The sequence below is a fragment of the Tursiops truncatus genome, chromosome 13 (genome assembly GCF_011762595.2).
Source record: "Tursiops truncatus isolate mTurTru1 chromosome 13, mTurTru1.mat.Y, whole genome shotgun sequence".
Taxonomy (NCBI): Eukaryota; Metazoa; Chordata; class Mammalia; order Artiodactyla; family Delphinidae; genus Tursiops; species Tursiops truncatus.
The window spans coordinates 27,803,339-27,831,007 of record NC_047046.1 but is presented as its reverse complement, the minus strand read 5'-3'; the positions used below and the strand labels follow the sequence as shown (position 1 = coordinate 27,831,007).

Genomic DNA, 27,669 nt, shown 5'->3' with positions numbered 1-27,669 from the left:
CGGCTTTGCTGATGTGCGAACATGATTTACCAACATGCTAAGTGTTTCCTGTCTCGTAAAGCCTGCCTGGCACTCACCACCACTTCCTGGACATTCTCAACGACCTTTATTTCTGACTAACTCATTATGAAAACGTTCCTTGGCTTTTGCCAAAGGCCCTCTGCCCCCAGGAGCACTTCTCTGCCTTCTGCTCTTCATTCACAGAGGGAGCGGCAACCGCTAACACATCTTTGCACAATGTTTCAGCTTTAATTACAGGACTATTTTGGAAGAAGGAGCCACAGAAGCAGCATAAAAAACCCTGATTTTTTTAACGGTTACTTTTACAGCATCTACCTTTCAATACAAATTTACAAAATTAAACTTAGCTTTCTTTTTTTAAAAAACAGTATTTCCCTTTTTTCAGTACAGATTAAGACTCCTAAGTCCCAGACTCAGTTATATGAGGTACAGCACTGATAAAATACAGTGCAGAAGTTAAAAAAAATTTTTAATTATACGCATTTAGTGACTAATTTTTCTTGACATCCAGCTTTCATAATTCCAAGTACACTGTGATCCATAGGTTCTCAGTACACTGAAGGCACTAGAAGATTTCTTATTACTAATTAAAATGCTCATTGCGATTATTAAAATTCAAAACATTTCCTTTTAAATTCCAAATTAATTATGCTAAGTGAAAGCAACAGACTCTAAAGGCTGTATACTGTACGATTCCATTTACATGACAGCATGGAAAAGACAAAATTATAGGAATTGAAACCAGCCCAGTGGTAGCCAGGAGCTGAGAGTGGGGCCGGGCTGACTGTACACAGGCAGCATGAGGAACGTGCGCATGCGCATGCATGCGCGTGTGTATCTAGGGGATGGTGACAGAACTGTTCTTTATTTTGACTGGGCAGGTGGTGACACGAATGCACTGTCAAAACTCAGACCTATACATCAAAAAGATTGTATCTTACTGTATGTAAAAACAGCGTTTAAAACATTCCAAATTAAGGAGGCTAAACTGTAGCTTCCTTCTAGAAAACCGTAAATGGCAGCCATCTGATACCCACACAGGACTGGGGTCCTAAGTCCTTTCCTCCAACAGCCCAGGCACACGGTTAACTCAACCGCATCTTCCTTTAAATGGGGCCTCAGATTCCAGTGGGTGTCTTTAACCCTCTCCCCCGACAGCAGCCCTGCTGCAGTCCTCAGCCACCACGCTGTGCTGACCATACACAGAGGCCCAGCCCTGGTCCACATGGGCCTCAGCCAGGTCCAGGTGGACCTGCTGGAGGTCCCAGGCCTAGGAGGGGTGGTGCCAGGGCCCTGCTCCCAGGGAAGTGTTCCCTAGGGTGTGGCCTATACAATGTAGGTTCAACTATGCATCACCTCCTGGCCCAAAACCTACAGTTACCCCACAATCCTGGGCAACTACTTGCTTTTTCTTTGCTTATATGGTTTTGGCTCAAGACTAGTGGCCTCTATTTCTTTCAAATTCAGGTCACACTGTCTGGGATGCTCAAAGCCAGTTTCCAGAAATGCTCACCACTGTATAATACAGTCTTTCTCATGAATAGATTTTTGAAAATCCATCTTTTTCTTCCGTGTAGGACCAGACTAAATAACTTCTTAGAGGTTAATTTTGTATTAATTCACTCCTACTGAAACAAGATTCAAAAAACTTAGTTCACAAAAATCACATAATTCCCAAAGGGCCACAGAAGTAATAAGATCCATATGTTTACTACTCTGGTATAAAAAAAAGTTTATATGGGGCTTCCCTGGTGGCGCAGTGGTTGAGAGTTCATCTGCTGATGCAGGGGACACGGGTTCATGCCCCGGTCCGGGAAGATCCCACGTGCCGCGGAGCGGCTAGGCCCATGAGCCATGGCCGCTGAGCCTGCGCATCCGGAGTCTGTGCTCCACAGCGGGAGAGGCCCGCGTACCGCAAGAAAAAAAAAAGTTTATATGAAGGATTGGATACCTTTTCCCTCTTTTTCATGCTTGAAAAAAAACGAGAATGGGGGGGAAAGGGTTCCAAAGCATACAGAGCTAAAACAAAATTCATCTTTATTCCGAACAGTCTCTACATTTAGACTCTACAGTTTCTGACAAACTCCTAGTTTCAAACAGCAGACTCACCCTTCCCTCCTGCTCGGTCACCAAGCCCCTCAGTCCTGCTGTGACAACCAGTCAGCTCCGTCCCTTCTCACTGCCAACCCTCACACCCCACTCCAGCCGGTCTGCACACACCTGCCCAGTTTTCTCCATAAGGCACTACATCATGGACACCACCCTCTGCACAAAGATGTCAGCAGTTCACCATTCTTCTTAGGGCAAAATCTCATTTACATTTATTTGAAGAATTTTAAATGTAACGTCTTTGAATCAGATGACAAGCTCATGGTCCATGGAGGCCAGGAAGCTAAACTATGAGCTGAGTAGGTACAAGAGCTGAGAGCCTGGGGGTAATTTAAGTGTGCGCTGTCTAGAGCCATTCAAATGCAAGTTAACTATAATTGTTATCAATATGAGTAAGACTATAAATGTTCTAATTATTACTTAAAAATCTATACAGCTCTACAGCCCTAGGCCCAATTTTCACACTTTAGGCACAGAAAGAAGGTAGCAAGATTGTTTCCAAGAATTTCACAAGCCCCAGTTCCATCACCTGTAAATGGGGTTTAAGAAAGTACTGATCTCACAAGGCTGCTGTGAAGGGTAAACAAGGCAACACCTGCACGTGGTGGCATGTGAAGAGATGCGGTGATCTCTGACACAATGACACACTCGCTGCTGCCTTTACCGCGGCCCCTGATCCGCTCCCATCAACTGTAACCTCTCCACATTTCCAACCTCCTCACCTGTGTTTCCGCTCCACCTGGAGAGAAGCAAGCTTGTCGACCCCGCCTCCCTTGAGGTCACTGCCCTAGTTCAGTCCCTCACCAGCTCCTGCAGGATCCCGTACTGGCCGTGTTAAATACGTGGTCACCATAACTCACTCTGGAAGATGACCGGAACTCCCAGGTGGGGAGGGGAGGAGAGCACCAGGGCAGGGGGCAAGGGGCTTGGGTTCTAAGCAGGGGGCAGGGCAACGCCCAAGGCATGGTCGCGAGAGGCAAGCCGCGGGCCGGCCGGGGACTCCTGTACTGGCCACGGGAGGGCTTCCCAGACCCCGGTGGAAGGACCAAGCCGTGTTTCAGGACAAGCACTCAGGTGTGGGGTGGTGAACAGGGTACTTGGTGCAAATGCAGAGGGGGTACAAGGGCAACAGGTAAGGACCCTGCCCATGGGGAGCTGAAAACCTTGTTATGACGTCAAAATGTACACATGCGCAAGTGCTGCACAAGCTGGGAAATGGTAAAATTTAAATTATGAAGAGAAGCATAAGAAGATCCTAGCTGTTAGGAGTGAATGCATCACAGGTACATTAAGTGACTGAAGTGAGAAATGGGCACAAGCTGGACAGAAGAGTGCACAGGACATAAACAGACAGGAGAGGAGGACACCCGGGTGGCATCTAACCCTGCTCTGGGCAAATCTAGAGGCAGAGAAACAGAACTCAGCATGAAAACAGCCTTCCTGGAACTTGATACACATAAAGCTGGTCGAGGACACTACTGAAAATGGTGAAGGCCAACTAAACAGAAAAGCCCAAAAGACAAGTTCTCCAGATGACCTGGGATTTTAAAAGCCCCTCAAAACTATCTTCATAGCTTAAGCCACAAGGCCCCTTTTAAAAGCAGACATGGAATCTCTTCACGTGGGGCCAGAAGTTCAAACTCTGAGCTCTCATCACGACGCTGGAAAGGGCAGCTGGTGCTTTACTGCCCACCAGACATGAAGTCTCTATGGAGCAGGGCCTGACAGGAGGCAGCTCTGGCCCCAGATCTGTTAAAAGGCACAGCCAGACTCCTTTAGAAGCAACCTGGTCCTCTGAAACTCAGGAACCTCCACCCAGACCTGCAGGTGAGGCCGGCTGTCCCTCCCCTACTTCATCATCAACTTCTCTCCTGCAGCGCGTCCTCCGCTGCCCTGGCTCCTGCAGCCCTTCCCAACTCCAAGGGAGCCGCTGACAACAGGAGACCCCACACTGAGTCTGAGGCACTGTCAGAGCATTAATTCACTCGATCATCGTAACAACCCTACAAGGCAGGTGCGTCATCATCCTCGTTTTGCAGATGAGAAAACGGAGGCACAGAGGTTAAATAATGGGACCAGTCACACAGCCAGGAGTGGTAGAGCTCGGATTTAAACTCAGGCCACATGGTTCCTGAGTCTAAATACTTAACCAAATGCAATTCTGTCTCTCCTACTGAAACGCTACTTTATTCTTCTAACACAACCAAATGCAATTCTGTCTTTCCTACTGAAACATTACTTTATTCTTCTAACACTCCTAGCTTTTACTAAAGATTGTAAAATAGAACATAAACTGTTGCTATTTAATTATGGTGTACTCTGAACCCAGGGCAGTAAGAAATCACACAATTGCCAGCAATTAAAACGTAGGGGTTGGCCTGCTCCCAGGGCGGCCTCAACTTCAGAAACTTTAGAACCAAGGATCTTCCTTTACAACAATCAGCATCTTTTTCAAAAGACTTGGTCACATCTCATTAGAAGTTAGGAGATCTGGATTTGAGTTCTGGTTTTTCACTTATTAACTGAGTAATCTATTTATGGAAAAAAATCCATTAACCTCATGGATTTTCAGGTTATTTTTTTTTTAAGTATGAAAACCAGGGATATTAAGAATATTTACTCTGTCCACATTTTAGGAAGACTGTAGGACAAATGATACATATGTGAAAATACTTTGCAAAGTGATAAAGAAAATACAAAAGTTATTCTATCTTATTATTTGAGGTGTAATCAATGCTCAGGACAGAGAAAAACACCTATGCCCACCTCCTTCTAAATCAATTTTAATGCCACAAGCAGAGGAGGTACCTGGGATCAGTAAACACCATGAGAAGATGATTCCAAGACCCATGAGAACTTTATGGAAACGCAGCTCTGTTTCTGGGAATTAGCACTGGACAACCCAGGACCAAGTAGTAGCTGATGTATTTCAATGCAGCTTAAGATACATGCAAATGTATGTATGTTTGTATGTATGTTTGGAATCACTGGTGCAAAATAAATACAGTGAGGAGATTCATAAAGAAGCCTCCTCCCTGGATGACCTAAGAGATCCCATAATAAGCTTAGCTATGAAAGTCATGGAAGCTGGACCTGGCCCGAAGCACTCGGCACACATCTGTACTTATAGTACGTAATAAAAAACAGAGAGGTGTTTCAGGAGATCAACCATAAAAGGTACTTCTGCATATCTAAAAAGTGTATATATCTCCCTTCGCTACAAAGCTTTTTTTTTTTTGGTTAATGATCACACGTTAATCACTCAATTCACTTAATAGTTAACTAAAACAGTATCTCACTTTAGACTAGATACATTCCCGAAGCCATTTTTGGGCAAACATTTTCCTATTTTGTAGTTTTTCTAGTTTCTGAGAGCATCTCAGAATCACTCTTATTTCATATTTTCTAGGCAAAGACGTAAGTGGGAAGAGGGAAGAAGTATCTCAATCTTCAGCCTGACAACAGCAGGCTCACAACCCACCCTGTACCTGTATCTCAACCAAGTACCAGGAACGAGTCTTATATTTCTGGAAAAAAATCCAAGTAAATGTTCTTGAGACCATATGGTAAATTTACTTCACCATTTTCACCAGTTCAATAAAGACAAATTTCCGTGTGACTAATCCCTTGAATTAACAACACTCTCAACAGTAGTAAGTATCAGAGCTGGCGTTTACAGGGTACCTGGTCTGTGTTAGTGCCTCTGCACACACACCCTCACCCGACCCCACAACGGCCCTGAGAGGGAGGCACCACCATCTCCATCCCGCAGATGAGGACAGACTTCAGGAGGTCTGGGAGCAGATACACTAAGTAGCAGAGCTGGATGTGAATCCAGGTTGGCCTGATTCTAAAGCCCTCTCTCTTAATCCCCGACTAATTTTAGTAAGTTATTCTGAATCCTCAAATATTTACCTGAACTTTAAAATTCTTAGTTTCTAAGGTTTCTTGAGAGTCCTCAGAGAGCTACCACATACAGGAACAAAATCTATAAGGAAAAGGTTATGGCTGTACACTATTATAGGTTATTATTGAAATGAATGGACTGCCGCAAACTTCATATCTAAGAACAAGGAATAATCCTTAAAATCATCATATAAAGCCCCATAGTTTGGGCATGAAAAGTCTTACATTGGTGTTTCCTAACTGCAGCAGATGGACTGTATAATAGGACTTCACATCTTCCGACAGGAACTTCACACTGAAGCCTGTTTCCTTAAACAGCATCTCTCGGTCATCCTTTGTCGGCCAGTACTGTGCACATTTAACCTAAATTTAAGAATTTAGGTTAATGCATATGACTTTTTTTAGTTTATAGACATAATGAAACCATAAAAAGCTGGAAAGGAAAACAAACTACACACATGCTATATATTTTTCAAGTACCCAAATCTAAGAACAGTCACACTACGTTTGATGTTTAATGTATTTTAATAAGATTGACATCTTACAAAAGCAGGTTTGTAAAATGTTCCTCTAACTTATACACTAAAAAAAAACCCATAAACAGATATCATGTTCATAAAATGAAAATCAATTAGTCATTTCTAAAGCAGGGTAACGTATATTTTATCATCATACTGGCATTCACACTATTTTTCTATAAATATCAAACTCTTACAAGAATCTTATCTTCAATCAGTATTGAAAAGGCTTTATTTTACAAGTATTTTCCATAAATACCCGTTAATCTGCTACTAAATACTACTACATATCTAGAAATAACATTACATACCTATTTACTAAAATTAAGTCGGGGAAAGAATTAGAAGATAAGCTCCCTTTACCTAGAGTTGTTACCTTTTGGCAGAACTATTGACATGGAATTTGTATTTGTGACAATAAAAACATCTTCCCAAAAGCCAAATTATGAGGCCAGCAGGCTGAGGTAAGGTGAGCTAGAGTCATTTCATTAGGAAAAAACACCAGAAAAACATCCTTGTAAAATATGGCCATTTCTCCTTTTCGAAATCACAAATAGCTACAAATAACAAACAATAAAAATGCTTCCAAAACAAATGAATACTATGAGCTGACACTTCAAAAGGTCAGCTTAAAGACATTTAAAAAATGGCACAAGAAGTGAAAGAGCATAAATTTGAACAACTCAGAAATGAGGTGACAGAAAAGAAAAAAGATTCAGAAATAACAGAACACATTTCATCAACAAAGACTAATTAATTAAACTAGGGAAAAGAGATGTGACTAAGCACAACAGATGATGCCTTAAGAGAAAAAGGAGGACATTTTTAAAATAAAAAAAGAAATGAAGAGAGAGACAAATAGGATTAGAGAAAATGTGACAACCATAAAAAATAAGCAAGAAAATCTAACACATGTACAATAGGAGGACCCAAGAAAAGAACACCAAAGCAAGCAAGGGAACAGAATAAATGTCAATGAGTATAATTAAATAAATTTTTCTTTAAAGAAAGAAAAAATGTCTGAAATCACATACTGAAAAAGCACTCTATGCCCCTGGACAAACTGACCCAGAACGACCAACACAGAAATATTTTGGTAAAATTATTGGGATTTGAAGGAAAAAAATCCTTTGGGTAACATAGGTAAAAAGAATAAGTGATTAATAAAGGAAATAAAGATGTCCATTTGACTTTGACAGTAATTTGTAATGCCAGAAGAAAATGGAGTAATACATTTAAGTTGTTCAAAGAAAAGCAAATATGAGCCAAAGATTTTATATTCTGCCAAACTGACTGTTAAGCACTGAGCCAGCAGATGAACTGTCATTGGCACGTAAGACATCAGGGACTATGGTGCCCATGAGTCCTTCCTCAGGATCCTCTGGAGTATAACCTACAGACAAAATGACTGGAGAGACACCTCAACATATACAGACTTACACAAAAGGGACATAAGGGACAGAGTATAATGTGCTATAAACTCTGACAATGTACATAAAGTACAACTTTAAAAAAAACAGAATGGGAAAAACAAAACATTTTAAACTTTTTTTCAGTAGTTATTTTGGTGATGGAGTTGATTTTGTTATTATGACTATTTTCTGTGTGCAATATCAGACAAAGTAAAAGAGTCACTATAAGATATTTGATATCACTAGTGTCTTTGAGAACCAGAATTCATGGTATGGAAAACACTGTAACAGATATAAAGGATAGAAAGGCTTGGGCCAACCCCTATAGGCCTAAATTTGAATCAGAAATATCAGTATGATATTTCTAGCGCTGTGTTATCTTAACACAGAAACGTATTTTTCCTTAGCTCTGTTCACTGAAAAGACCAACCCAGTGGCAACAAACATCCCTATTTTTGTTGTGACCCTGAAATACCACTGACCACTGAAAGAAATTAAGGCCTCTTAAAGAAATGGCTGATTCTTACACAAGAGTTTAAGATGAGCCTGCAATAATGGAGTCATTCCAGACAGCAAGTAGCTATGAAGATTCTTGGGTCTGTGTAAAAGAACTCAGGGCCCAACTTGAAGAGCTTCCTGCTGGCCAGTGAAGGAGCAATCTGACTACAAATAAGGATAATAACTGCCATGGAGTGAAATGAATCAAAGATGTTTGAATCCGTGACTTCACAGTACCTGATGCCCTCCCGCCCTGCCCCCACACCAAGAAAACCTAAGTGGTCACATGTTGAGGACACTAGGGAATCAACTTCTTTTGAAAACTGCTTTTCCTATTTAAAAGTGGCCAAGGGGCTTCCCCGGTGGCACAGTGGCTGGGAGTCTGCCTGCCAACACAGGGGATGCGGGTTCGAGCCCTGGTTCGGGAGGATCCCACATGCCGTGGAGCAACTAGGCCTGTGCGCCACAGCTGCTGAGCCTGCGCTCTGGAGCCTGTGAGCTACAACTACTGAGCCTGCGTGCCACAACTGCTGAAGCCCGCGTGCCTGGAGCCCGTGCTCTGCAACGGGAGAAGCCACTGCAGTGAGAATCCTGCACACCGCAAAGAAGCATAGCCCCCGCTCGCTGCAGCTAAAGCCTGTGAACAGCAATGAAGACCCAACGCATCCATAAATAAATAAATAAACAAATTAATTAATTAATTAAAAAAAAATAAATAAAAGTGGCCAAGTAACAAGAGTGGGAGGTTGTGTTTTTTTTTTAATAGAAGTATTCCAACAAGAGATCCTGGAATATCACTATTTTATATCCCCTAATTAAGGAGCTAAACACCGACCAGCAACAGCTGCCACCATCATTACGCTGACAAACATGTCCCCACCCACAAGGTGACCTTCCCCCAGACAATTAAATCTGACTCTAGATCCAACCACCGTAAATATGATTTCTGGTGGAAGTCTTTTTTTTTTTTTTTTTTTTGCAGTACGTGGGCCTCTCACTGTTGCGGCCTCTCCCACTGCGGAGCACAGGCTCCGGACGCGCAGGCTCAGCGGCCATGGCTCATGGGCCTAGCCGCTCCACGGCATGTGGGATCTTCCCGGACCGGGGCACGAACCCATGTCCCCTGCATTGGCAGGCGGACTCTCAACCACTGCGCCACCAGGGAAGCCCTGTCTTATCTTTTTATTATACTAATTATACTGCAGAATGAGGGATGACATTTATAATCCTCTAGTTGGCAACGCTGCTCAAAATGTCCCAACTGATAGAGCCCCCATCACTTGAAGCACGAAAACCAGTGTAAACGACTACGCTGACATTGCTGGATACTCTGGTATGTTAACGCCACTTCAGATCTGAAACAGACTAGAAAAACCTTCACCACCATTGAAAACTGGCAACTATTAATTTAGAAAAAAGGAAGAGGGATTTCCCTGGTGGTGCAGTGGATAGGAATCCGCCTGCCAATGCAGGGGACACGGGTTCGATCCCTGGTCTGGGAAGATCCTGCATGCTGCGGAGTAACTAGGCCCATGTGCCACAACTACTGAGCCTGTGTTCTAGAGCCCATGTGCCACAACTACTGAGCCCATGTGCCACAACTACTGAGCTCGCAGGGCTAGAGCCCATGCTCCACAACAAGAGAAGCCCCCACTCGACTAGAGAAAGCTCGTGCGCAGCAACGAAGACTCAATGCAGCCAAAAATCAATAAAATTAAATCTTTTTTTTTTTTTAAAAAAGGAAGAATCAGGAACCTGAAAAGCAGAGTAGTCTAAGACCTCAGGGCTGAAAGAGACCTGACAGACAATACTTTCCAATTTGCATGTTTGACAGAAGAGGACCCTAAAGCCACAGAAGCTGAAAGACTTACCCAACGTCACACCACTAATTAGCACTGGGTTTAGACTGCACTTCAAATGTCAATGAATTTATACATTTCCATACTTACTGCCTTGTGACCTAAGAGCCAATGGTAATTTATAAAGGTTTTAGAAACCTGTCACTTTAATCTTTCATAAAATTTCCAGGATTTTGATAATAATAAATTGTAAAGATTGTGATAAAGCCTACAGATTCCAAAGATCTAAATACCACTACTAGCCAATACTGGCTCCATTATACTTATATTTTGGAGGGTAGTGGTCCGCAATTGTTATTTAAATATTTAAGGTAAAAAAGGAAAAGGATACATTAGCTCTTCTGGTCAGAATCACCCTGACCACTAGCCTTTAGCAATTAAAGGCCAAAACTAATGAATGAATATCCCAAAAGAAATAAGAAAATATTTATAAGTTAACAATTACAGGCAGTACACTAAGTTGTAAATATCAAGTATTACTCACCGATTCTTTCTCCACAATTCGGTTTAGCATGACAACTGCTTTGGTCTTTTGCTGCCAAACCATGAGCCAGAAATGACAACCTGTATTAGGAAGTGGACCCTGTAAGAACAGAGAAGGGAAAGTGGGTAAGAGAAAGGGGACAGAGTAAGGCTCCGAGGAAACTCCTTCAGGGAAGCTTCTCGTCTGAGAACAGTGTATCGGATCATAAAGAGTAAATCGAGACTTTAAATCCACTTGAACTAAAAACAGGTCTGTGCTAGTTAGGATTACTGATTATCAACGATCAAAACTGACTTTTATTTACTTAGGCAGAAAAGAAAAATTTTCAGGCTCTCAGGTGACTTTCAGAGTTGAGGGCTGGAGAACCAGGCTTGGGTAGGAACAAACGTCAAGACAAGATTTTGTCCAAAGAGGAGTGGGCTTGGGACAGTACTCCCAACCTGTCACTAACATCACCTGCTTTGCTGGTACTGCCATCCTAAGGTGGCTGTAGTACTCATGCACAACCTGTAAGCAAACCAGGGTCAAAATCGCAGGCACCAAGTTCTACGGGTTGTATTCTAGCTGTAAAGGAGGCAGGCAAAGGCGATTTCTGTCCCCTCCAGTCTCTGCCGCAGAAAGAGAGGCCCTGCCTTCCATGATGAGGGCAGCCCTGCAAAGGAGGAAGTCTGTGCCAGCACTGGCCTGCAACCAACCCAAGTTAGTTACAAAGAGAATTCCAGAAAAAGCGGAAATTTCAAAGCACCTGAACCACTATGAAACTGTTAATCTACAAAACCAGAGAATGTGTAACCTCAAGAGCAGAGTTAAAAGGGGTAACGGTGCATATCACAATACTGCCATGGGGAAAAAAAATCAAATCATATTATGAATTTCCAATTACCTTCACATTTTGATTAATGGGTAGCACAGGGCAGAATAAAGGGCAAACAAGAGATGAGAAGGCCATGCCCAAACTTTAACTATTTTAAGTGAGTAAAGATTAACATCAACAAGGTTTGACTGTACCTCCAGTAACTCAACAAGCATTCACCTTGCAGGACACTGGGAGGCCAGATCTGACTAGAGTTTCAGCTCCACATGGAAAATAAGGCAATTCAAGTGGTGCTACACTGAAAGCAGCTTTAGGGCAGTTGTATCCCTGGTGTGTAGTGGGTGTTGGGTAAATATTATTTGAACTAATAAACTCTAAGCTCTAAGTTATACAAATGCTAGAAAGGGATTGGGAATCCTGAGGAGCTGCACCCTCAGGTTTGAGGGACTGTTCCCCTCCTTTGGTGCATGTTATCCAATGCTTGAGTTACTTCCAAAACCAAACAGTGTGAAGGTAAAAACAGCAATGAGAAGAACCCCAGTAAAATGAATGCTGTTTCTTTTGTCTAAAAAAATGGACAGATCAGTTCACCAACGAAGTTGCTCCTTAGTGTGTTCACGCACATGCACGCGTGCGCGCACAGACACACACATACACACAGACACACACACACACACACACGCACATTCTGTTAGTGGTTCTGAAATGGGAGAGGGTTTCTCAGCCCTTCCACTTACCAGCAATACTACCTATTTTTCTTGTGCAAAATGGAGATCTATACCAAGGGACTGATATATACGTTTTTAGTTTTCATAAAACTCAGAGGGAAAAGATGACAAAAATAATAAGCAACAAAGGAAAACGAGAACAACTGCAGTTTTAATAAACACTTAGCATCTCTGGTTTTCTCTATCTTTTGAAATATTTTCTGTGCGTGTTCTCTGTTCCAACGTACTAGATACAAAGGCAAAAGCAGTCTCAGATGTCAAAGAGCTTACGACAGAGGCAAGGAACGGAAACACATCAAGCACCACAACAGTAAGGGGTAAACCATCAGGTCTGCAGGAGTAGGAAGGATACTGGCGCAGAGCCTTAAAAATGAGGAGGGCACTGACATGGGGGAAGGAAGGGTAGGGAATCAGGATCCATTCCCAGCATAAGGCAAGGCATGTGCAAGTTTAGGAGACATCTGGGAAAAGACAGTTAGATTGCTGAGGGCAACATGGAGGTACATGGTAGGAAACTGCACCTGCAGAACGGGAGGGTCTCGAATCCAAGAAATAGTCACCGAACTCTTCTTTAAGGAGTAAAGGGATACGACCAGATCCGTATGTCACAAAAAGTAAGTCTGGTGGAATTGTTAAAGATGGATTAGGGAGGACGGACTGGTGACAAGGAAATAAGTTAAGAAGCTACCACTTTGGTGCAGATAAAATTCAAGAGAGCTCTGAAGAAGGGCAGGACAGCAGAACAAAGGAAAGCAGAACAAAGGACACATGAGGAGGACAGCTTTAACCCATATGAGAAAAATAGGAAGGCGGCTGGCATGGTTTAAAAAAAAAGAAAGAGTTTGACATAGAAAATGCAGAATTTGTGACATCAATTGGTCACGTGGGTAAAAACACCCATATGGATGTTGAAAAATATAAGGCAGGGGGTGGAGGCAGGGGTGGGACTCTGTCAGGACACAAAGAAGCTCTCCAACATGGACAGGAGGTTTAAATGAGATCACTAGGGTATGAGTCAGGCATTTTCTTTTACGTGATGAGATTTATAATGTTTTATAAAAGGGTTATTACTATCATTACTACTACCAATAAAAAGCAGTAACAAATGCCACAATAAATACTCCATGGACTACTCACCATAGTACCAGGCACTATATGAGTTTTTATCAGCATTGTTCTATAGATAATAGAGATATATATCAATAATATAGGTACACAATTGACTCTTGACGGGTTTGAACTGCGGGGGTCCACATATAGGCAGATTTTTTTCAATAAATATACAGTTGGCCCTCTTATCCATGGGTTCCGCATCTGCAGAATCAACCAACCTCAGATGGCAAACTTAATACATGATCCGTGATTGGTGGAATCTGTATATGTGGAATCCCAAGGACAGAGAAGGACAACTATGCACTTGAGCACCCATGGGTTGTGGCATCTGCAGAGGATCCTGGAGGCAAACCCCCCACAGATACCAAGGGACGACAGTACAGGCTTGGGGAATAAGTAATGTGTCCAAGGTCACACAGTAGTTTCAAGGCAGCAGATCTGAATAATTAAGAGCAGAACCATGCAGTCTATGGAGACCGTGTAGCTTCACATCCTGGCCTCATCCCACTTGTTGCATGGCCTTGGTAAAGTTTTTTGAAGTTCCTTTGTCTTTTTAGGTGATTCCTCGTGTTAACATAAGGATAACAATAGTATTTACCACAGAGGGTTATCCTGAGGCTTAAATTATACAAAACATAAAATATAGAACAGTGTTAAAAACTGCTAGCTGTTACTATTTACAACAGCCAAGACATGGAAGACATCTAAGTGACCATCTACAGATGAACGGATAAAGATGTGGTACATATATACAATGGAATACTGCTCAGCCATAAAAAATAATGAAATAATTCCATTTGCAGCAACATGGATGGACCTAGAGATTATCATTCTAAGTAATTCAGACAAAGACAAATACTATATGATATCACTTACATGTGGAATCTAAAATATGATACAAAAGAAATTATTAAAACAGAAACAGACTCACAGACAGAAAACATACTTACCGTTACCAAAGGGGAAAGGGGAGAAGGGATAAATTAGGAGTTTGGGATTCACAAATACACACTACCATCTATAAAATAACAGGATTTACTGTGTAGCTCAGGGAACTATATTCAGTAACTTGTAATAACCTACAACAGCAAAGAGTCTGAAAAAGAAGAGATATAGATGTATGTGTGTGTATATAACTGAATCACTTTTTGTACACCTGAAACTAACACAGTACGGTAAATCAACTATAGTTCAATAAAATAATAAATAAAAGATTGCTAGGCCGGGGACTTCCCTGGTGGCACAGTAATTAAGAATCCGCCTGCCAATGAAGGGAACACGGGTTTGAGCCCTGGTCTGGGAAGATCCCACATGCCATGAAGCAACTAAGCTCGTGCGCCACAACTACTGAGCCTGCGCTCTAGAGCCCGTGAGCCACAACTACTGAGCCCATGTGCCAAAACTACTGAAGCCCGCATGCCTAGAGCCCATGCTCAACAACAAGAGAAGCCACCACAATGAGAAGCCTGCGCACTGCAACAAAGAGTAGCCCCCGCTCTCTGCAACTACAGAAAGCCCACGTGCAGCAACAAAGACCCAACACAGCCAAAAATAAATATATATATATAAATTAATTAATTAAAAAAAGATTGCTAGCTGTTAATTTTACTTCCCACTAGGATGTGAAGTTCATAATGGCACTTTTTTTTTTTTCTTTTTTGCAGTACGCAGGCCTCTCACTCTTGTGGCTTCTCCCATTGCGGAGCACAGGCTCCGGACGTGCAGGCTCAGTGGCCATGGCTCACGGGCCCAGCTGCTCCACAGCATGTGGGATCTTCCTGGACCGGGACACGAACCCACATCCCCTGCATCGGCAGGCGGACTCTCAACCACTGCGCCACCAGGGAAGCCCCCATAATGGCAGTTTTATGAATGGCTGTTTTATTCAAACGATGCTGCCACAAAGTAGGTACTCAAAGCTTTGCTGGATGAATGAACATCCAACGAAGCAGCCAGACTGGGATTCAAATACAGATACCATGAATCCAGAGTTTACCCTCTTTCTTAAGATACAAAGGTTCAAAATGTGGTCCCAGGGAGTTGAAGTGATGAGTGTAGACTGGATGGAGGAAAAAACCTAAGTCAGAATCTTGAGAAACAACTGCATTTTTAGAGACTAAAGATGAGAAAGAGGAATGGATAAAAAAAGACTTGAAAAAAAGAGAGAAAGAAAGGGTGTGATAAGGAATCTAGGTTAATTATTCTTTTCTGTTTTTTTATCATTATGGCTTTTCCAAATAGAAAGTAAATGTTTTTAACTCTAAAAATGAGTTTATTAAAAACATGAATGCACATAATACTTCAAATATTACAGAAAATGGGAAATTAAAGTCTCTCTTTTTTCCTAATTTCCAGAAATAATCAGTAAGAAGAGCACATGTATAATTTATTTAGCCAGCCCCTTGCAGACTGCTTCAATTCTACTATTTCTGGCCCTATGCTATTAAAATGAAGTTGTAACAAACATCCTCACATGTATCTTTCTGTCTTTACGTATTAGACCCCTGAGTATTATAAACTTTTAAATCTCTGCTGATCTGACAGGAGAAAAGTGGTAACCGATTGCTGGTTTAAATTTATATTCCCTAATTACTAGAAAAGTTGAGCATCTCTTCATATGTATATTGTCTATCTTTATTTCTTTTCTTTGAACTGTGAATTTATGTTCTTTGCCAGTTTTTTTCATGGACTGTTTCTCTTTTTCTTTTTGATTTACAGGAGCTGCTTTACTTCAAGTAAAAAAGAGTGATTAGGGCTTCCCTGGTGGCGCAGTGGTTGAGAGTCCGCCTGCCGATGCAGGGGACACGGGTTTGTGCACTGGTCCGGGAGGATCCCACATGCCGCGGAGCGGCTGGGCCCGTGAGCCATGGCCGCTGAGCCTGCGCGTCTGGAGCCTGTGCTCCGCAACGGGAGAGGCCACAACAGTGAGAGGCCCACGTACCGCAAAAAAAAAAAAAAAAAAAGAGTAATTAATTCTTGTTTCCTGTGAATTAGAAATAGTCTAACAGTTCATAGTTACATTAATTTGAATATCTTCTTACCATTTTCAATGGTTTTCACTTTCAGTAACAGGTTATTCTGATCTGAAATGGGTTCTTTAAAAATCTCAAACATTATAAATATACAGCTTATCTTTTTTAAAATTTAAGTATAGCTGATTTACAATACTGTGTTAGTTACAGGTGTACAGCAAAGTGATTCAGTTACATACATATATTTTTTCAGATTATGCTCCATTATAGGTGACTGCAAGATACTGAATAATACAGCTTATCTTTTGAATATTTAAAATTCATTAACTGAGGGAAATGAGAGCACTGTTAATTAAATCTATTATTAGATAAACAAAAGGTAGCTGGTGTGGATAAACCAAAATCATTTCTGCTATCTCAGAGTGGAAGAAAAGTGCTCCTGGAACATGGGTGTGGCTGGTGTGCTGAGACGCAATCGGGCAGGAGGCCAAAGGGGCAGCAGGCTCTTGGGCCGCCCTGTTGGTTGTCTGGGCACCTGGCTCACACCCTCACCTGCCCTGACATCCAAGGGCTGTCCACATTCTGAAAATACACGCCAGGGCGGGGCAGAGAAGAGCTTTCAAAGGGCCTCTCTTTCTGATTCAAGTGATGTAAAGAGAAGCAGAAAGTAACAAAGCATCAACAAACCAAGGCTTTGTACCAAATATTCAATATAAAGCAAGGAGGACAACTGGCCAGAAGAGAACCGGCCTAGCCAAATTTCATGAACAACTTTCTTTCAGAGAACGTGTAACATTGAAGATTACTTTTATCTGAAATATACACAGCTGCAAAACATTATAACACCATTCATTACATAACAACAGAAAAAACTGAAATAGCGTTTCATCTCCAAAAGAAGTCAGGACACACTTTTTGCTGGTGTTTTAAAGAAGGCCAATCACAAGAATGGCGGTCAGGCATCGGCTGCACATCACACCACTTGCCTGTGTTAAGATGTAACTCCTCTGCGCCTCTTCTATGTCAACTAAGCTGGCATTAATATAATCATTTTCAGCATTTTGCAGTTTAACACGACTGTGATCATCTGAAACAGAGCATGACAAATCATACCGTCATTTCAAACTTGCATTTCTTTTTTATTTTAATATTAATTTTCTGGATATTTATAAAATGATAGAAGAGACAAAGAAAAATAAATTGGCACCCCAGTAGAGTCAAATCCCAAATTACTCCCCTTTTTACTATTTTTTAAAAAGATTATTTATTATTTTTGGCTGCCTCAGGTCTTAGTTGCGGCACACGGGATCTTTGTTGAGGCATGCAGAATCTTTCATTGCAGTGCACGGGCTTCTCTCTAGTTGTGGCACGCAGGCTCCAGGGTACATGGGCTCTGTAGTTTGCGGCACACAGGCTCTCTAGTTGACGCACGTGAGCTCAGTAGTTGTGGTACATGGGCTTAGTTGCCCCGCAGCATGTAGGATCTTAGTTGCTTGACCAGGGATCGAACCTGCGTGCCCTGCATTGTAAAGCGGATTCTTTACCACTGGACCCCCAGGGAAGTCCCCCAAATTACTCCCTTTTTTAAAAGAAAGTACAAAGATGAAATCCTTTTGTTTGTTACTGTGTGTTAGAAGGAAGTGCTTCTGTTAGTGGTAGTTTAGCTGTTGTTTAACTAGAAAAATTGACCAAAGAGTAAAACATAGTAAAAGAAATAAAGCACCTATCTTCCTAAAAGTAAAAGGATGGTTAAGCTTCTTGATGCCTAAGAACTAATAAGTCTACCTACAAAAAACAATGGCCTTGGGCTTCCCTGGCGGTGCAGTGGTTGAGAGTCCGCCTGACGATGCACAGGACGTGGGTTCGTGCCCCAGTCCAGGAAGATCCCACATGCCGCAGAGCGGCTAGGCCCATGAGCCATGGCCGCTGAGCCTGCGCGTCCAGAGCCTGTGCTCCGCAATGCGAGAGGCCACAACAGTGAGAGGCCAGCGTATCGCAAAAAAAAACCAACAACAATGGCCTCAAATAAATAAGACCAGATCCCCACAGTAACTACATTTCATTTTCTTCATTCAACAGATGTGCATTCAACTATATATAAATAATTTTTAGCACTTAATTATATAATTAGATCAAGTGCTAAACTATATTTAACACACTTGGAATATTCCAATTCTTTAAAAGACAACTAAAGATACTTCATTACTTAGATTGTGTTATAACATTTTAGATATACTAGTTTTTTAAAGTGAAAATCTCACAGATTTAGAATTGATGCTAATTTAAATACGTGGAGCACAAAACTTTACCTATATCATTTTGGAGGGAAGGGAAGAGAAGACACTGCGAGAGGAAGCACACGTATAATAACAGAACTAGTGTTAACTCAGAATTCTAAATATATGACAGGCAGAGGCATATGACTGAATTATAACCTACATGCATGTTTGATGTCTAACTAGAGAAAACGTTCTATTGTAAACTGCTCCCCTCAAGGCAATACCAAACAACCATTCTCTCCCCCACTTTTAAAGTAAAAAAACTGTTCACCTTACCTCCATGTGAAAGAAAATGTTAAATGGCTTTAGTTCCACACATCAATTTATGTGAGATGTTTCTGCTGGATTGAACCCAAGACCTCTGTAAATATTACACGTCATGTGCAAACAGGAAAAGCGAAGGTCTTGTTATAGTAAATCACTTATACTAGTGTTCTCGGAAAGATGATGTCAACAGTCACTTTTTTTTTTAACAGTCATTTTTTTTTAACAGTTTGATCACTCTTTAACTGTTACGTGAGAGAGTAAAAAAGTCAGCTACATAATTAACAAAATAAAGACCATACACCTCCTAGATAACACTTATCAGAAGAATAATGCATGCTTTCAGAATGCTACACAATCCCTAAAATTCAAGTTCCGCCAAAATATAATACTAAAGGAACGTATTTCCTCATGCTGTAATCACAGAAAGAACAGAAACCCCGGAGACTAATCATATCTATCTCACAAGTGAAAAAAGCAATTTGGCAAAAGAAGCAAGAATCCATAGGCACTGGGAAGGTTCCCCTACAGGGCGCTGGGAATTCAGTTATCCGGCAAGTCATCCAGACCCTTCCATAAGCCTGGAGAAAGACCTCAGGGGTGTTTTAAGGGTATCTGACACCCTGCCTTCAGGACTTTGAACTGGGTTCACTGTTATTTTCTCTCCAGTGTTAACATCTATACCTGGTGTCACTCCAGCTCATTAAAAACATGAATCACACACCCCCAGACCCGTTCCCTGGAGCCCGCGTGCTGACCAGTAGGGGAGCAGGGTGTTACCTGAAAGGCACCCCCCAAAAGGAAGGTAATCCTTGGGAAAAGTCTATCTATTTAGAACTGGCTACAAGTGTTGGCTGAACCTATGTTTTCTCCTCAGGACTGATATTTTTAAACTTTCAGCTACATCTAACATCATTTTAATTCTTCTGTTCCATTAAGAAGATTAATAAAAAATGCAAAGCATGTAACTTTTTGATTCAGAAGAGAATCTGTGTAGAGTAAAAAACGTAAGAGTTTCTTGTGTTAAATAAAACATATCACTTTAACACTATCTACCAAGTTAAGTATAAACATTTCAGGAAGTGAAACTATCAAAGCCTTTTTATGAGTAATTGTGACTTAATGATTTATATTCTCTGGCAATGATAACAAAGAGAGACAAAGCCTCTTTTCCCACGAAGAACCACTTACTGTCTGGTCTGAAATATCTGTGAGGGTGACATGGGTCCCCTTAACACTTGAGGTCAAGTGTCTCCTCTCCCTGCCCGTCACGACTGGTCAGCCCCAAACCTGTGAACGGTTCACTCCAAACCAAACTTCCGACTTATGAGTTAGAAAAAAACCCAGGAAGTTACAAGCTTTCTCCTCTCCCCAAAGCAGTTGATCCTGCCTAAGAATCTCTGAAAATGAGACTACCAGATCAGAGTCCCACAACATCGGGGCCATCAGCACTTTATCATCATTCTAAGTGTATGGTTATCCCCCTCTTCCTTATCTTTTAAAGGATGCAGCAAAGGGAGAAAATGAAGATGATTCAAACTGCATTGCAGGAGAGGCCAAAAAAGCAGCCAAACCACAACTCACAGGAAATCTGATTTCTCAACATCTAATAACACCACCAGCAGGACGATCAAGAATGCATACTTTTCTCCACAGTGGCATCATCGGGGTGAGGGAAGAAATGCACACCCCATGGACTGTGGCAATGAGCTGGATTAGGCAAACTTCCAACCATGAGTCCCCGCACCTCCCACCCGCAAACAGCCTGTTTTCTGAGAAATGGCTTCATCTGTCAAGAAATGACTGGCTCTAGCTGTGGCCTGAGCTGACAACACAGATTAGCTTCCTCTTTCAATACTGTCACAATGAGCTTTTTTCCCCCATCCCACCCCCCCAGCCCCCCAGTTTCACGTTTTTTCATTATTGTAAAGACATCTCCTTATGGAAAGTCTCCCAGGTCAAACAGGAAGGGCTCACATTTATGCCAAGGCAGAGATCAAGAACAATGAACAGAAACTGGGCAGAAGACTGACTATCAGCACAGCTTTAACAGACTTCCTGCTTCAGGCTCCATTCTCAATGGGGGACAGTAAGCGTTCGGCACTGATTTCCACACCATGTGGCGCTTCCCAGCCAAGAATGTAAGCATCTGACAGATGTGTCAACTCTCTTTAATTCTACAAGTAGATACTGGAGGCACAAATAACACGAATTTTCTCTCATAAATCAAGCAATGAGCCAGAAGCAAAGCTAGGGCTAAACCCCCGTCTCAGCATTGGCGTGGCCATGTCAGTGGAGAAGCAACAAGCCATCGTGCAGAGGGTCAGCATCTCAGCTGTCTCCTCAGCAAAGTAAAACCATACGAGCTGAACGGTTCCTTTTCTGACGACATAACCAACCACAACGGCTGTGCAGGACTTTTCACTCCTGGGACGTGTCAGGTGCTCGCTGATCTCCATCCTCACCCCTCATACCCTGAGTCGTGTTGTGCACGTTTTGCTGACACTCGGGCCAGTCAAGTCATCAGCCTCGATCACACCCTAGAGAAGCAGCAGCAGAGGCCCAGAGACGCCCCAGATCCTCCCCGGCATCGCCGCCCACCCTGCTCTTTGCCTCAGGGATGACTTCCACCTCCATCTCTTCACACACACCTCACCTCTTGAAGGCCTGGCCCAGGACTTCCCTTCTCTGATGGAAGCCCCCCTCCTGCACATCCCGCCCACCAGACGATGTGCTCTTTAAACTGACCACCTTCCACACTTGGTCAACACATACATGCCAGGAGCCAGGCAACCAGGACAGAGAGATAAGACATTATTTGTTTCAAGCTTTTTAAAAGAAAAAAAATCCTATCGGGAAATAAGTCCTAGTGCCGTACCGTGCTGCGCTGAGTATGGTGGGAGCAGGCCAGGGTAAGAGGAGGGGAGGGGGCTTCCAGCAGGAGGAGCAGCAGGAAGAGGAGCACAGGGGCTGCTGAGAAGGACCAGGAGGAGGAGAGGCCCTGGCAACTCCGCACGAGCACCTGAGCTTCGAGGAAAGAACGAGCAGCGGACAGAGGACGGGCTGGAACGAGGAGGACGGCCTGACACTCAGGCAGTCCCATCCATCCGGGCCCGTGGCACAGCCGCATGGACCGGCCACCAACAATGCTGTGTGGAGCGCACAAGTGGGCTCAGCCTCCTCCAAACGAGGGGCCAGCTGCCTGCACATGTCCATCTCTCTGAATCCATCATGATTCCAAGTTCCTAAACTTGACAGGACAGTGTTAACTGGTTAAATTCTGCCTCCACACATCCCCAAACTGAAAAGGGCACCTTGAACCCACCCCAGAGTCTCTGAGATGGAAAGACTGGGAGGTGTCCTTACAAAACGGGTAAAAGTCACCACTGTCGCTTGAACACGGACACATTTCCTCTTCGACAACATCTATAAAACAAGACATGGGACTTCCCTGGTGGCGCAGTGGTTAAGAATCTGCCTGCCAATGCAGGGGACACAGGTTCGAGCCCTGGTCCGGAAAGATCCCACATGTCGTGGAGCAACTAAGCCGGTGCACCACAACTACTGAGCCTGTGCACTAGAGCCCGCGAGCCACAACTACTGAGCCCGCGAGCCACAACTACTGAGCCCGTGCTCTAGAGCCCACGAGCCACAACTACTGAAGGCCGTGCACCTAGAGCCTGTGCTCTGCAATAAGAGAAGCCACCACAATGAGAAGCCCATGCACCACAGTAAAGAGTAGCCCCTGCTCGCCGCCAACTAGAGAAAGCCCACTTGCAGCAATGAAGACCCAATGCAGCCAAAAATAAATAAATAAATAAATAAATTAAAAAACAAGACACACCACGCTTTGGTCTCACACAATCAGTGAGCAGCTCACCACTTTCCTTGAAGCTCAGATCTCTCCTTCTAGGAGAAAGGAAGGGAGAGGGGGTTGGGGGACGAATGGTATTTCCCTTTCATCCACAAACCCAGGCCCCTGGAACCCATCCACACTCCTGGGGAGCTTACCTTCTCGCAAGGGAGACAGCAATAAGCAAAATAATTAAGTATTTTTATCACGTTATACAGTAATAAACCCTATGGGAAAAAAGAGCAGAGTAAAGGGCAGCTGTGCTGGGAAGGGGGGCAGGTTGCAATTCTAAACAGGTGGTCAGGTTGGGCCTCACTGTGACAGTGACACTGAAGCAAAGACTTAGAGGAGGTCAGCCACATGTATATTTGGGTCAAGAGTGTGCCACGCACAGAGAAGAGTGAAGGCTTTATGATGGGTACGTGCCTCACGTCTGGGGATGGCGACTGCGGCACAAGCCCCGTGAACGAAGGAAAGAGAAGCGCCTGAAACTTAGGTTCAGAGTTGAGAGATCCTGTACTGATTCATTAGTCTAAACTCCTAAATCCAACTATCAGAGAATAGAGGCTTCTACTTCCGTGTTCTCGTAGCACCTACCAGCACGGTGTCATAACAATTTAGGCTAGCAAGTGGTCAAGAATTGTTTATACAATGAATTCCAGAAAATGTTCATATTCAAACTGTTAAGCTGTGGTAGAATTTTTTTAGAATGACATGTCACTATTAAAACACTCTAAATGTCAACAGGAGATGAAACTACAACTGACTTGAGGAGTAAAGTAATTCAGCAAAAAACAAGAGCTCAGAAAGCTTCAGGACTTTTTAGTAGGGGCAACTGGAATCATGTGGCCAGATGAGAGAGAACAGTGAGGGAGGCGAAGGGGCGTGGGCGTGGCCCTGGGGTCTGCTCTGGCTCCATTGGTCCCCATGGCCGAAGAAGCCGCTGTGACCTGCACGGAGCAGGGCGGCCCCCGGAGGTGCGGGCCCAGGACCCGAAACCCAGCACTGGTCTCCTGGGCCTCTTTCTCATCCGTTAAGAGGAAACAGCCAGACTACACTCGTCCTTCACCACTATTTCTACTGACTGACCCTCATTTATACCCTAAGCGTGTCAAGTACAGAACTCCTCAAAAAGTCCTATTTTATCTTAAAAATTTACAGAAACTTAAAAATTCTACTTTGCTATGTATCTGTATTTTAATATATCAACCACTCCTTCCCCCAATGCCCGTTCTGAGTACAATGGATGGTCCTGGAGGATGTGCCCGGCTTCCTCACTGACTTAAGGGCTCTCCCTGCAGCCCCGGCGCAGCTCCAACACCAGAGCTGTCCACATGACGCGGTGGCTACAGGTGGGGCCTGCCGTGACGAGGCTCCAGCCCGCTCAGCGCCCAGGCCTCAGCCATCGGCATGGCCAGGGACCCTGACAAGTTCACTGCATCCCACCCCCGCCTCGCACAGTGCCCTACCCAGGACCCGATTCAGGAAGGCTGTGAAATCCAGAAACCTGGAAAAACACTGGAATAACCCTCAGACCTGATCCCCGTCTCTTCTTTTGCAGGCATCACTCGTGTGGAGCGGTTTTATCGCGTGTGCAAACTCATGCACCCACCACCACAAGCTCCTCTGTGCCCCCTTCAGAGTCTCTCTTCCCCGGCCCCATCCTGACCCAGTGATCTGCCCTCTCCCGTAACGGCGGCACCATTCCCAGAACACTGTATAAATGGAATCACGCAGGAGGTAACCTTGAGACTGGACTCTGCTCAGTGGGAGTCCTCTGGGGCCCACCCAAGCTGCTGCAGGGCACAGGGAGCTTCCCACGGCAGGAACAAAAGAATCACGGTGTGTTGACCACTTACCCACTGATGGACACTTGGGTCGTTTCCAATTTGGAGCTCTTACAAACAAAGCTGCTCTGAACACCCATGTTCACATTTCTGTGTGGACATAAGATCGCAATTCTCGGAGATAAATGTCCAGTAGTGCAGCGGCTGCGTCATATAAGGTAATCAAGAAGCTGCCACACCATGTTCCAGAGCAGCCGCACCATCCACCGTCCTCTGTTCTCCCCGCTGTGTAGGAGATCCAGCTTCTCCACATCCTTGGAGTCTGCAGCCCTGTCATTTCAACTCCTCTAGTATGTGTGTCACAATCACTCACCACCATGGTTTTAATTTGCTTTTCCCTAATGGTTAGTGATGTTTTTCGTGTGCTTATGTGCCATCTACGTTCATCATCTTCTGCCCATTTCTGAACTGGACTGTTGTGGATTTTTACTGCTGTATTTTCAAAGTTCTGTATATATTCTAGATATGAGTTCTTTGTGGTTTATAAATATTTTCTCCCACTCTGTCCTCGTCTCTCCATCCTACTAACGGGGTCTTTCACAAAGCAAAAGTTTTAAATTTTGGTTTAGTCCAATTTGTTGATATTTTTTCTTTTATGGATTGTGCTTTTGATATCATGTTAAGAACTCTTCACCAAAAACTAAAAACGGAGATAGAACCAAAGGTCAAAATCCTAACAGTTAATGAGAAAACTTTTAAGTAAAAGAGCTGTCTACACAATGGATTTTGAGAATAAGTGCATTTAGTCTTTATTTTTTAATGACTTTTTAAAAATTAATTAATTAATTAATCAGTTTATTTATTTACGGCTGCGTTGGGTCTTCATTGCTATGCGAGGACCTTCTCTAGTTGTGGTGAGCGGAGGCTATTCTTCCTTGCAATGCATGGGCTTCTCATTGCAGTGGCTTCTCTTGTTGTGGAGCATGGGCTCTAGGCACACGGGCTCCAGGAGTTGTGGCACTCAGGCTCCAGTAGTCGTGGCACACGGGCTCAGTAGTTGTGGCGCATGAACTCAGCTGCTCTGTGGCATGTGGGATCTTCCTGAACCAGGGCTCGAACCCATGTCCCCTGCACTGGCAGGCACCAGGGAAGTCCCACTCTTTATTTTTAAACTTTAGATGTGATGAGGAAGAATGTTAGCAAATATTTACAGAACAGTTACCATAACATTTAAGTTATATCTATACTTATTCTGATTACTATTATACAATAGTTTTTATCTAAGTGTGCTTAGCAAGAAAGATGACAAACACATTCTTGTCATGTATAAAAATCTGTTTTCATAAATTGAAAGTCTATTGTCTTGTAATTCTGAGACTATCAAAATGTTTATTAATTACTTGTCTGTGAATTTTCTGGATTATCTATGAAGAAAAAAACCATATAATTCATAACTGTAGTGGTTTTGAAACATGCCCACAGTTCTTTGTGACAACTCTCCCCTCTTGAACCCGGATGACGTGGTACCTCGCCCTAATGAACAGAATGTGGTGCAGGTGATGTGTGACTTCAAAGGAGAGGTGACACAGGCAGTGCAGCTCCCGGCTAGACTCCAAGGATGCTCACTCCTGCAACTCAGGGGCTACCGGTGAGGAAGTCCAGGTCACATGGAGATGCCATGTGCAGGTGTTGCAGCTGACGGTTTACCACTGGGTGAGGGTCCAGGCGACCCAGCCCGGCCACCACCTGAGCTATGCTGCCTGGGAGATGGTGAGCAAGACCTGCCTGCGTCCAGTCAGCCTCCCGATTCCAGACGTGGCGAGTGACTGTTAGGGTCTGAGGGGGTTAGTTAGACAGCAGCAGTTTCCAATCCTTATGCCTTCGTTTCTTATTCTTCTCTTACTGTAGTGTCTGGGACCCAAAGTACAATGTCAAGTGGAAGTGGTACTTGTGGGCACCCTTGCCTTCTCCTCGAGTTTTAAGAATGTTTGTAACACATTATCATTAAGAGTGATGTGACTGTAGGTGTCCTCTCATGTTAGTTACAGAAGTTTCCTTCTGTTTCTAGTTTAATACGTTATTTGTTTTTAATCAGGAGCAAGAACTGACTTTAAATAATCTTTTTGCATCTATCGAGATATTCATATGGCTTTTTCTCCTTTGCCTTGTTACTAAGGTTAATTACATTTATAAGACTGTCTAATTCTAAGCCACCCTTACATTGCTAAAATAAACTTAATACAGACACTACTGTATTCAGTTTTCTAACCTTTCTTTAGGATTTTTACATCTACATTCATGACGTAGATACGCCTGTAACTTTTATTCCTCTCACTAAACTTTTCTGGTTTGGACATCCAAATTATCTAATAGCCTCACAAAAGGAATTGAGGCGTATTCTCTTTTTCTGTTCTCGGGAAGAGTTTTTATTATTATTAAGACACGCCTGTTGGGACTTCCCTGATGGTGCAGTGGTTAAGAATCCGCCTGCCAGTGCAGGGGACACGGGTTCGAGCCCTGGTCCAGGAAGATCCCACACACTGCGGAGCAACTAAGCCCGTGGACCACAACTACTGAAGCCTGCGTGCCTAAGAGCCTGTGCTCTGCAACAAGAGAAGCCACTGCAATGAGAAGCCCGCGCACCGCAATGGAGAGCAGCCCCCGCTTGCCGCAACGCAACTTACAGAAAGTGCCGCGCAGCAACAAAGACCCAACGCAGTCAAAAATAAATAAAATAAATAAATAAATTTATTTTAAAAAGACACACCTGTTAAAGCATCTAGTCCCAGTGTTTTCTTAGTGGAAACATTTTTTTAATTAATTTAATTTATTTAGCTGTCACAGGTCTACTTAGACTCTACTTCTCCTTTAATCTGTGTTGGTAAATTCTATTTTTCCAAGAGTCTGTTCCATTTCTTCTAACTGATCACATTTATTGCCATAATTGTTTGCAGTACTCTAGCTTTTTAATTCCTTTTACATCTGTATTGATGTTTCCCTTTTTTCTCCTAATGCTGTTTATATGCACCTGTCTCTGTCTTTCTGGGGTTTC

At 43.2% G+C, this 27,669-nt stretch overlaps 1 protein-coding gene across 5 annotated transcripts in view; it reads right to left on the bottom strand.

Annotated features, from left to right (window-relative positions):
• Positions 1–27,669, bottom strand: part of PTPN2 (protein tyrosine phosphatase non-receptor type 2) — a 76,993-nt gene that overhangs the window by 17,694 nt on the left and 31,630 nt on the right. For all 5 annotated transcript variants that reach the window (XM_019920752.3, XM_019920753.2, XM_019920754.2 and 2 more), the window contains exons 3-5: positions 17,421–17,521; positions 10,808–10,906; positions 6,262–6,399 (exon numbers count right to left, since the gene is read on the bottom strand). In XM_019920752.3, coding sequence (XP_019776311.1) covers positions 6,262–6,399; positions 10,808–10,906; positions 17,421–17,521 — 338 coding nt within the window. The remainder of the gene's footprint in view (positions 1–6,261; positions 6,400–10,807; positions 10,907–17,420; positions 17,522–27,669) is intronic.